This window comes from Mercenaria mercenaria, chromosome 1 (assembly GCF_021730395.1).
Source record: "Mercenaria mercenaria strain notata chromosome 1, MADL_Memer_1, whole genome shotgun sequence".
NCBI classification, from domain to species: Eukaryota; Metazoa; Mollusca; class Bivalvia; order Venerida; family Veneridae; genus Mercenaria; species Mercenaria mercenaria.
Genome location: NC_069361.1, coordinates 101,164,363 through 101,177,207, shown reverse-complemented (window position 1 = coordinate 101,177,207; position 12,845 = coordinate 101,164,363). Strand labels below are relative to the sequence as shown.

The 12,845-nt window shown below is 34.6% G+C and overlaps 1 protein-coding gene across 4 annotated transcripts in view; it reads left to right on the top strand.

The window, feature by feature from the left end:
- Nucleotides 1-9,760, top strand: part of LOC123563949 (lysosomal-trafficking regulator-like) — a 132,002-nt gene extending 122,242 nt beyond the window's left edge. For all 4 annotated transcript variants that reach the window (XM_053518799.1, XM_053518789.1, XM_053518793.1 and 1 more), the window contains 4 exons: nucleotides 910-1,007; nucleotides 1,976-2,129; nucleotides 3,076-3,150; nucleotides 3,982-9,760. In XM_053518799.1, coding sequence (XP_053374774.1) covers nucleotides 910-1,007; nucleotides 1,976-2,129; nucleotides 3,076-3,150; nucleotides 3,982-4,108 — 454 coding nt within the window. In that variant the 3' untranslated portion in view covers nucleotides 4,109-9,760. The remainder of the gene's footprint in view (nucleotides 1-909; nucleotides 1,008-1,975; nucleotides 2,130-3,075; nucleotides 3,151-3,981) is intronic.
- The last annotated feature ends 3,085 nt before the right edge of the window (nucleotides 9,761-12,845 follow it).

Genomic DNA, 12,845 nt, shown 5'->3' with positions numbered 1-12,845 from the left:
ATAAACCCAATAGTAGTTTTGATATCAATGCTATTATACGCACTTGTGACTATTGTTTGTACCAGCACTATATTACTTCTCCCTCTGAACAAGTAACACTTTAATGCAGGTGGAATTTAGCACCTGGATGTTTGGATTTTAGAACTAAAATAATTTTATATGTGAAGTTAAGTTTAAACTGAAATATTTAACTACATAATATTATTAGGAAAGCTTGTCAGTATGTGTGCGTTGATACAGGAATATGCAGTCTGCAGTCAGTATCGCCCTCGTCTGAATTTGAAGCCATGACCTTCCTAGTTAGCCTTTACCATTATGCCTTCCTTTTATAGAGGTTAACAGATTTATTTAAGAAATGGTATATCTTATTTAGTGATTTGTCACTGAATAAATCATTGTTTGTCGTTCAGATGCGAAGGAATTATATCAAGAGGGCAAAGCCCGAGTGATATAATGATACGCATCTGAACGACAAACAATGATTTATTCAAGAGCAAATCACTAAATGAGATATATTATTTCGATTCTAACATGTTACTAAGGACTTTAAAGTACATCCTTGACGGCATTCATTAAATATTTGCCCGTTTTCAATCGGTTTCTTTTCCAGCGCGCTGCTATGCCATTTGACGCTATGACGTAAAAATTGTGAGTCAGAACAGTGAATTGTATAATAATTCACTGTTTTCTGCCTTCTTTGTTTAATAGGAAAATGAATCAAATCGTGTTAGAATTTGAGTTTCCTGTACTGTAGTAATGTTGACAATGTTTTATTTTTAGTATTGCACAATTCATTCTCTCTTATGTACAGACACAGTCAAACTGAGTCTGCTATTGTATTGCTTGGTTGCTTTCTTTGCTTTAAAAGGATCTTTTCACAGATTTTATTGACAATGTGTATGTTTTCAGGCTATCATATGTACGTTCTATCAAAGGTCATAAGTCAGGAGTACAAGTTCTAGCAGTGAGTGACACTCTAGGAGACATTGCCAGTGCCAGTCAATATGGTAGGATAACTACTTTGAAATCATTAGTATCTGTTGGAAACTTAATTTTATAGTTAAACAGAATAACTGTATTCTTTTGTGTTTCTGTAGTGGTACGTATACACGACTTGCTGTGAAAAATTGAGAAATTCAAGTATCTAACTACAAATTGACAGTGACATATATCATGCCAAGACAGTATGTTTAATGTCGTAACATTTTATTGAATGAATGTAGCAATATATAGCAATATGTACAGTATTTGATGTATTAAGTTGAGTTTAGACTAAACTTTGTTTCTACAGGGCAAGATAGTTATTTTTCTATGTTATGAAATATATACTAAAAAGAGATTGACTGATTAAATTTGAAGAAGTTGTAAACACACATTTATTCAGGAATGGCCTAAATTGGCTACCTTTCATCTTGAAGTATAGCTGTATTATACCAGTATTATCAGAATGATTTGCACAGAGTTCATGTTGGAGGAAAAAGTAGGTCGCTAGGTTGTGGTGGGTCTTTAAGCCAATTCACAAGAACCATTAAAATTCCCATTCTTCTTATGTTCAAAGATCAAAATCCATGAACTTCTATCCCCATGAAATAGCCATTATGGCCAAAACTGCAGAATTCTATGTCCTATAAAGTTAAATGATTTTACAGTATTGTACAATGCATTGTAATTGTATGAATTGTATTTTATGGCAAGAAATTTTCACACTTTTAGAATAAAGTTATCATAATTATTCTAATATTTCATTGATAAAAAGTGAATCTTAAGCGAATTATTTCATAAAGGTTATCTGTAAAGGAGTAACTTTAGACAGAAAGTGAAGAAAATGTGTTTAGTCTCAGATTAAAAATTGATTAACATCTTAAAGACTATAATTAATATTTTATACGGAAAGTTCAGCCTATGGTGGGTTTGAAACTATGACTGTTTGCCGGTATTGTAAAGCAAGAATAAAAGTATATTTTTATATGGACAGGTATGGGAAGTAACCTGTATTTACACACTGTGAATGCTGAGTATGTTGCTATGGCAACATGTGAAGATACAATCAACTGTTTGACGTACTCCACGGCAGCAGAGGGTGTGTCTATCAATGTTATAGCTGGAGGTCTCAGCTCGGGTGTGGTCAGGTAAACATTCCATTTTCCAACACTCTCACCATATGACTATACATGTTCTGTAATAGACAGTTGTGTAGAATTTGTTTAGCTGTACTTGTAATGAAATAAATGAGATTATTAAATTTTCATTTCTCTCCTGCATAAACATATTGATTAGTTCTTGGAGTTGTACAGTAAAATTTTATGATGTGACTCCTTATATGAATTTCTTGTGCTATGTGACTCTGCTATATTCAACACACGTTTACTAGGCTATTGTCAACACTTAAAATAAAAAATCTGTGGTGAATTTATACCAATGTGGCCCCTTTTTTTTTACTTAATATTTTATTCTTATTTTAAGGGGGCATGTGTCAGACAATTTGACATCATTATTTCTTCAAGTGCAAACCTTAGTGTTAACTATAGACCAGTCAATAGCAAAAGCTATGGAGCAGAATTTTATATAATCAGTCATGTAATAATACATGCTTTACATTTCATTACCTTAACCCTTACCCTGCTAAATTTCTACAATGAACTTGTCCATCTTCCAATTTGGACAATACCATTAACTGTTAAAAGGGGTGCATACATAAAAGATGCTGACTGAATAGCGAACAGTGCAAATCTTGATCAGACTGCAAGGATGACTAGGCTGATCATGATCTACACTGGTTGCAAAGGCAGAATCAATCGTGTCCATCATGATAAGGGTTAAGATCAATTACCACACAGTTACAGTCTCACTGTCATATTTGTGTCATATGCAGGTATGAAAAATGTTGACATTTAGTAGCAGGCTGTATTAATCAGTTTCTGACCAGTTTAAATCAAATTTAAGGCTATTTCTGTTAAAAAAAAATTGACAACTTTCTTTTTTGTTGATATTTCAAATTCTGTTTAACTTTGGATTTTAACCCAGATAATACAATCATCTTTAAGGTGTGTATACTAGAGTATTTTTACATTGCAGACTGTGGAGTAGCTGGGACCTTTCCCCAGTCAGAGATCTTGTGCACAGGTCTGTCCCTCCATCCCCAGTTATAAGGTAAGAATCAGAAAATATAATAAAGAAGGACATGAAAATTTAATTCATGATTTATATACACACATTAGTTTGTAATGGATTTTCTGGAGACTTCCACGGCCGAGCGGTTGAGGTTGCAGACTTCAGATCACTTGCCTCTCATTGATACGGGGCTGAAACCAGGCACGGGATGTAGAATTCTGCAAATGGGTTGGTGATTCTAGTTGCAGACCATTGCCGGAAATGATGCATAGAGGGCACATGGGGTCTTATGACCAAAATGGTACTTGTGTCACTTTAAACTCATCAAAAACAAAAAGTTAGTCTGGATATGTCTGTCCTCGATATATATTTGAAATTTGTTTAAAAAGTTATCGTAACCTGTCAAAACAAGCACTTACTGTACTACCAAGTAATTATTGCAGTTTCATTCAGAGTTTTATTACAGGTGATATTATAAATACTATTTTGTAGATATATTATGTTACTAATGCAGATATATTTAATTACATACAACATGAAACTATTTGTATTCATTCACTTAAAATTTTGTGATTTGGGCCAAAACATTTGCTTCATTGGGATATACATTTATAGATCTCAACCTATAAACATGAAATAAAAATCAGGATTTACCTTGTATGTTTGCATTAAAATTCTCTTATTGACTAGACCATAAAATCCATTAAAATTAGTCCACTACTGACAATAACAATTTTGCTGTAACTGTGTGTCACAAGCTGTTCTGGTATAAGTCATCTAAATTCACTCATTTAATGCAGTTCATAAATTTTCTGTTCAACTCCGGAATATTGAAATAACTGATGATTTTTGTGATATAATTATTTGCAGTTTAACATTCACAAAGGATTCTCAGAAACTGTATGTGTCAAGCAGTGATGGAAGAATCAGATTATGGGACTATAATGGGCAGCCGAGATTAAGATCCAATAGATTTTTCAAACCTTACCTCTACTGACAACAGCGGACAGCAAAGATTGAAAATCTCCATGATCCTAAACCCTCACCATATTGCTCCTAAAACAGCATTGCCCAGTTGTGGTTAAAATCCCTCAGAAGCTTTATACCATACCTCAGTAACCTCAGTAACAACAGGGCAAGTGAGGTTAAATTTGAGAGATTTCTGTAACCTCAGTTGTAAGAACTTTTTTCAACAATGGATAGCTGAAGTAAAAATCAAAAAGCTGATCTATTGACACTTATACAACAGCAGCTGTTTAAATGTATATTACTGAGAAGTGGTACAGTTTTTACTTTTTTACAAGCATGCAGAGTGAGTGAAAATGTTGAAAGCTGACTTCAGAGAGAAATGTATTCCATATTTACGAAAAAACAAGTAAATTTTATTTTTATTTTTTATGCTAATTGATGAAAAGCAAGCAATGAAATAAACAAAAACTATATCATTCAAAATACTGGTGATATGGAGCTTACATCATTGAAAAAACACAGAATTTCATTAATTCACGTAAATTAATGAATGTTGACATTTTATAAAGAATCAATAAACAAGTGTATATTTACTGATGCGTTATTAACTAAATGGTATTTATGTTGACAGCACTTTTTTAATCTGCTGAATATGAGAAACCCTAAATGTTTTATATAGGCCTGCATTTATCATGCTCCAAGAGAGAACTTTAAATTGGTGCTTAGGAATGCAATTGGCAGAATTGTATAGCAACAACCTTTTACATTTCTGTAAAGTTTAGGAATTAGATTTCCTGAAATGAGAGAATGAACATTTTTTCAATGTATTACAGCATTACATCTGTTTATATAACAACACAGCTATATAGCTTATTTTGCTAATTTACAAGTGTAAAAACTGCATGTATGCAAACTATAGTAAACCACTTGATCGCTTAAAGTCACAAGAGGGGGAGTAAAATGCTTCAGTTATCCAGGGTTTGAGGTAGTCCTAATGTTTACCTTTAGCCTGCTGGCATCAAGTGATTTTGCCTTTGCAACTAGTGCAAACCAAGATCAGCGTGCACATCCTTGCAGGCTGATCATGGTCTGCACTGTTCGCTAGTCAGTCAGTAAATTTTCAGTGAACACCCCTTGGACCAGTCCATTTTAGAAATTTAGCAGGGTAATGGTTAGATATAAGGGAAACAACCAGGGATCACATTGAATGTTGTAGTCAACCTGGGACTACATTGAGTTCTTGAGTCAGTACTAGGCATTGAGCCGTTGGTGCTTTTGTGAGCCTTGTTTCAATTTTTAACTTTAAGGTTCATATGTGAACTAATTCCAGCAGCTCTGAAGCTCAAGTTTTATGCATATGGTTAAACTTGTGTGAAAGACCACCAATGGACAGAGACCACCTGTCTCATAAAGACCACCTTAGAGAATCATTTCATAATCTAAACATTTTCAGTTTACTTTAACCTGTGAATAGAGACCAATCTGGCTTTTCCAAGTAAGATTTTTACATAAAGTTTGATTATATATTGTTAACTACAAAGGCATTTTTGGATTTTCGATTTACTGGTCATAGTTTTGATAAAGGCATGGACATAAAGGTATAGCCAAAAAAAGAAAATAAATTGTCAAAAAATGGATTTATGCGTATTGTAATTAGTAAGATAACATTCCGTGAATTTAGATCATTCCTGTATGTAGGAGACATGTAGATTTCTCTTCTAGATTTAGTCTTCCTAATCTTTACCTCTATGTGTGTTAAGTTTATGACATTTTTGTGTGTGCTAACATATTACAGTGCAATAAATTGAAGTTATTATAAAATCCGTCAATGCACCAGATGTGGTATTGAGAATGTATAAAGTTTGTACAATTTTTTTTTTTTTTTTTTTTTTTTTATGCTCCCCAAAGGGGAAGCATATAGTTGCCGCTTTGTCCATCCGTGTGTCCATCCATCCCACAATGCTTGTCCGGAGTTTTCTTGGCAACCACTAACTGAAATTTAGCCAAAATTCATTGGAAGCTTCACTCCTAAGAGTAGATGTCCCGGTTGGACAATTTTTTTGCTAAGTAATTTCCCTTTGATTATTCAACACAGTATACTAATTGGTACCATTTCTGTCCCGCAATTCCTGTCTGGAGTATTTCTCAGCAACAACTGACTGAAATTTGTGAAACTTCATAGGAAGCTTGACTATTAAGAGGAGATGTACATATAGTTTCTTCATTTTCCAGTCAGATAATTTTCACTGAGCTATTGCCCTTTCATTATCCAACATAGTATACTATAGTTTAACTTTATCTCAAGAGATGTGCATATTTCCTTCATGTTCTGGTTGGATGATTTTTTCTGAGTTACTGCCCTTTGATTATTCAATATTAGTATACTATAGCACACTTTCTTGTCAGCAACCCTTAGCTGGAATTTGTAGTAAACTTCACCCCTATGAGGAGATGCACAAATTTCTCATGTTCCAGCTGGATGATTTTCACTGTGTTATCGTCTTTGATTATTTAATATTTTTAAAGTATAGTACCATTTCTTGTGTGGGGTATTCCTCAGTAGCCTTTGGCTGGAGTTCATGGAAACTTCATAGAAAGCTTCATTCGCAAGTGGAAATGCTCATATTATCTTCATGATCTACTTGGGTGATTTTTCATTTAGTTATTTCCCTTTGATTATTCAATGATTATAAACTATAGCGCCATCTTTGCCCAGAGCTCGCTGATATTCACTGAAACTTCTTCATAAAGAGCTTCGCTCCCTAGAGATGATGCACATATCTTGTGTACACTTTTTCTTAACAACTACTTGCAGGATTTCTTAGAAACTAGTTTGCAAGCTTCACTATTAAGACAAGGTGTGTGCCCAGTTGACAAATTCCACTTTTTTGCTTTTTTAGCTTTTAATATGCAATAATTATACTTTGGGGAGAATCCATCAGTTTTACTGATATTTTCTTGTGTTTTTTTTTATCATATCGGTTTAAGGTGAATGCAATACTCTATTTGTTCAGGTTTTTGGTTAAGGGCAGAAAAAATGACTTACTATTTAATCACACTTAAATCTCTAATCAGCACCAGACCCCAGATATATTTCTATTATATGTATGAGTCTAGTATTCAGAATGTTGGATACATTATCTTGTCTATAGAATGACTGATCTGTGAATCTGTCAATCATATGTATGAATTTGTTATATTGTTTGGATGCATTTCACTGCAGTGATATCTTATTACATGTACTAGTTAGGCCTAAAATCTTATTGCATGTACTAGTTAGGCCTAAAATATTATTACATGTACTAGTTAGGCCTACATGTAAGTGTTTATCTGATGTTCTATAAAACTGTTAGATTAGTATGTATTTAGTCTATTTCATCTATCTCTAGCTCTATGCATTTTTGTACTTTATGCACAAATGTAATTTTTGTGGAACTTTCAAAAAATTATTTCTTTTATGTTCAGGTGCCATTTAAGTTAATGTGCAATACATTTCTGTACAGGGTACATGTACTATAGTTATTAAATAGAATTATCACTGTTTCGAAACACGAGACTAAATGAATTAAAATTACCTGAACAGAAATATCCTTTGATCTTTACAATTGTAAGGGAATAATTTTCTTGATGCGTCAGTGTTTCAATAAGTATTGAGTAAGGTCCTGTGCCTGTATTTATCAACATTTTAAGCATGACACTAAGACTTTATCAAATGCTAATTTTTCTTTTTGCTCTGCCATTGTCAAATATGCATCACTTGCACAGAAACTGCCTGAATTTTCATTCTGCCCCTATTATCATGTAAATATTGGTCTCTGAAAGAGCGGGGTGTATTACGTAAACGCCCGTGATGGGCGGGCAGTCGGCATCCAAAAGCATGTCCACTCTCTAAGTGGAACAGTTTTCATTCGATCTTCACCAATATTTGTGGGCATAATATCTCGGCCAGCTTCGATAACCACCCAAATCGCCCCAGGCACTCTTGGATTATGGCCCTTGAATTACTCGAAAAACTGCGAATTTAGCCTTATCCACTCTCTAAGTCAAACAGTTTTCATCCGATCTTCACCGAACTTGGTGACAATGTTTTTGGGCATAATATCTCAGCCAGGTTCAATAACCACCCAAATCACCCCAGGCACTCTTGGATTATGGGCCTTGAATTACTCGAAATCTGCGAAATTAGCCTTGTCCATTCAAACAGTTTTGATCCGATTGTCAATTTCATCCCACATGGAACCTCACAAATACCTTGATTCCTTGTTACTCTTTTTTTAAGTTGACAAGGCATACAACATTAACATTATTACCTTGATAATGCGTAACTGAATATTTAGACGGGCATATTTTGTGACAGTCTGGCACTCTTGTTTTTCTGTTGCAATTCCATGTTCTTGTCTGATTTTGTGATATGAAAAGAACTCATTTTGAAGGTGGATCATATGATCCAGTTCAGAGGTGAAATTGATCCAGTTCAGAGGTGAAATTCATATTAAGCATTTATATCTAGAAAATCTCTTTAAATTTTAGTGTTGATAAATTTACATTTTGATACATTTTATTCTGTTATCTTAAATGGCATGCACAGAATTGCACGAAGACAGACAGAGGCACTTGCCACCCACTAGAGCATTCCATTGTACTGGGGCTTTATGTTTCTGTATATAACTGTAATCTTGTTAAGTTTTCAGTTCTAGTTAAAATCTGTTTATCGGGTAGTATGGTTTATTAAAAATACAAAGTACTATTCTGACATTTAAAAAGTCAAAACCTGATCTGGATATTTGCTTGTCAGCATTATAAAGCCCTTGTCATTCATCAGCAATATCCTGATATGCTTCTCTTAGAGAGGTTGTCTTGGCAACATTAGAATGCATGTTTAAATGTTCTAAACATTTTCAAAGTTTTCAGTTTTTTGCTGGAAGATTTTTAGTTTTAATGTCTTCTTTACTTGAGCTGCAAAGTCTTTCGTAATAAAATCAATGGTGTTAGGAAAAAGCCCTGTAAGTTAAAAATGGATAAAGCAGGTCAAAATTCCACCACATATTTCAGGTTTTATGAAACTCCTTTTAGTTTACCAAATAAGTGATTTAGTGCAATATTTTTGTGCCCCAAAATCTTGTGGAATAGGGGTGGCATTTAGCATTTCCGTTGTCCATCCATCTGTCCGTCTGTCTGAATTTGTGTTGTGCATATCTCAAAAAGTATTTGACCCGATCATCAAACCTGATGTTTTAACTGGGATCTAATATAGCCAGAACAAATATTTCACCTTGAGTCATGAAACCATGTACAGTGACAGGAAGTGGGGGCACTGTCCTATGGACACACATTTAGTCGATATTTGTTTTACTTTACTACTTCAAAGAAAACCATTAGCAAATAAGAGTACATGTACTGAAATATACTTTAAAGTAAAATACTCAGTCACTCAATAAGTTTAAATAGGGCAGTTTTAAAGTTGGTTTGACTTGCCAGTAGTACAGTGTGGTTAAACACTGTAATGCATATTTAAAAGGTTGAACAAACAATACAAAATGAGAAAGACTTCATTCCATTAATTAGTTAAGAATTGATTGTTATATATATATATATATTACGGTTATGTTATATATTTAACACTGTTATATATCATAATGTTCAAATTTTATTGGAAAAATAAAATTCTTATTATTATAAATATGCGTTTCTTTGTTTTTACCTCACCTGAGCCAAAGGCTCAGGGTGAGCTATTGTGATCGCTCACCGTCCGGTGTCCATCCACACTTTCTTTTACTCAACATCTCCTCCTAAACCACCAGGCCAATTTTGATGAAACTTCACAGAGATGTTCCTTGGATGGTCTTCTTTAAAAATTATTCAAAAAATTGAATTCTATACATAACTCTGGTTGCCATGGTGACCGAAAGGAAAAACTTTAAAAATCTTCTTGTTCAAAACCGCAGATCATAGGGCTTTAATATTTGGCATGTAGCATCATCTAGTAGTCCTCTACCAAGATTGTTCAAATTATCCTCCTAGGATCAAATATGGCCCCGCCCTGGGGGTCACATGGTTTACATTGACTTTTATAGGGAAAATTTTGAAAATCTTCTTGTCCAAAACCACAAAGCGTAGAGCCTCAATATCTGGCATGTAACATCATTTAATGGTCTTCTATGAAGTTTGTTCAAATTATGGCCCTGGGGTGAAAAGAGGCCCCGCCCCAGGGGTCCCAAATTTTACATAGAGTTATATAGGGAAAAAAACTTTAAAAGTCCTCTTGTCTGAAACCACAAGATCTAGGCCTTGATATTTGGCATGTAGCATTGCCTGATGGTCCTCTATGAAGATTGTTCAAATTATTACCCTGGGGTGAAAAGAGGCCCTGTCCCGGAGGTTCCAAGTTTTACATAGACGTATAGGAAATAACTTTAAAAATCTTCTTGTCAGAAACTGCAAGGCCTAGGCTTTTGATATTTGGTATGTTGTATTGCCTAGTGGTCCTCTACCAAGATTATTCAAATTATGTTCCTGGGGTGAAAAGAGGCCCCACCCAGGGGGTCCAAAGTTTTACATAGACTTGTATAGGAAAAAACTTTAAAAATCTTCTTGTCTGAAACCACAAGACCTAGGCCTTTGATATTTGGTATGTAGCATTGCCTTGTGGTCCTCTACCAAGAGTGTTCAAATTATTTGCCTAGGATGAAAAGAATGGACATGCCCTGGGGGTCCCAAGTTTTACATAGACATATAGGAAAAAAATCAAAAAATCTTCTTGTCTGAAAGTTCAATGCTTAAGCCTTTGATATTTGGTATGTAGCATTGCCTAGTGGTTCTCTAACAAGACTGTTCAAATTATGCCCCTGGGGTGAAAAGAGGCCCCATCCCGGGGGTGATTTGTATGAGTTATATGGGAAAAAATACTTTAAAAATTATGTGGTCATATTTCCTAGACTGTTTAATTATAATTACCTGATGTCCCCAAGTAATTAGGGGTCACTTGACTGTGACCTTGACCTACTGACCTACTTTTTTGTTTTTTAAGATACTGCCTTGAAATTTGGATGACATATACAGTTTTTCACCCGATCTTAACAGCATAGAAATTTGGACCACGTCAATAACTTTTGATAAAGATTTCAATACGCGTCTTTAATGTTCTTAGCCATGACCTACTGACCTACTTTCTTGTTTTTGAAGCTACAGCAAAAAAAATTTGGACCACGTATAATGTTTGGTACAGATTTCAATACTCGTCTTGAATAGTCTTAATCGTGACCTTCTGACCTACTTCCTTGTTTTTGAAGATACAGCATCGAAATTTGGACCACATGTAGAACTTTTGATATAGATTTCAATACTCATCTTAAATATCATTAACCCTGACCTACTGACCTACTTTCTTGTTTTTGACCACCTGTATAATTTCTTTACAGATTTCAGTACTTATCTTGAAGAATCTGTACCATGTCCTTCTTACCTATTTTTTTTTTGAAGCATTAGCAAAGAAATTTGTTCAACCAAACAATTAAACTCATTTGAGCGATTTAGGGCCATCATGGCCCTCTTGTTATAGTTTTACATTTTATTTTAGCGAAAAGGCAAAATTTGCAAATGTGGCTATATACAGATTGTTGCATCGCTTTCTGTACCTTATTTTGCTATTACATTTTGACCGACAGGTAAAGATGATCCTAACTGTTTCGGTCAAAAGTCAAAGTCAGGTATACCTCGAGTCTGGAAAACCATTTCCTATTAACAACTGGATAAACTACAATTGTCTCTTCCACTTGTCTAGCTCAATAATGGAGATCAAAGAAAGTGCAGATCTACGCCGAATCGCGGTCGTGAGTTCGATCCCGGGCGAGGCGTATGTTCTGCACAACATGGTTTCAGGAGTCATTTGTAGAAGTTGGCAGAGAAAAGTAAAGTACTAGTGCAGAATCCAGGAACACTACGTGGGTTAACTGCCCGTCTTTACCTGACTGCAATATTGTTGAAAACACGACCCTAATAAATAAAAAATAATTACACTGTATCTAGACTCTATAAGATGATTGCTGTAACATTTTGTCTAGGATCATCAAACTTCGTATGATACGAACAGTAGTCAGCTGATGATCGCTATCAGTGTTCAAGGGGTCAGAAGGTCAAGGACAAATTCACCTTGTGACTGAAAAATTTCCCAACATTTGGTCGTTAGAGTTCTCACTGCTGGCCCTATCGAACCTTACACTGAATGCTTATGGTCAGAATGCGAATTGCGCCAGAAACACCAAAGTTACAGCCAATGAATTAGTCAAAATTGTTGAAGAAATTCTACCGGCAACATTTCCTACCTAAGATGTATGAAACCTGTTCTCAGGTCACATTTTCTATTTGAACTACATGAAAAACTGAGCGTTTTCTTGATAAAAATTTAACCCTTCTTCCCTTTACTTAACATTTTCTAACAACAAGCTCTTTCACTTGTCAGATTAATACCTGCAAATCGTCATTTGTACATTGGGAAATAAAATCTAGATCTAGAATTCCAAATAATTCGTTTGTAAAACTCGTTGGCTATTTCTGATTTTAACTTTTTTTAATCTGAAAAAAAAAAACTTCGCAATTAGATTGGCTGTTGTCGTAGGTCTTTTGGACTCGCATTGTACGCACAAAAACGGGCGTACTATTTTGGTCAAAAGTCTGAAATCGCTCGAGCGATATTATAATACACGTTCAGCAAGTATATTTACACGCTCAGCGTACAAATAATAAATATACACGGTGAACGTGTATTA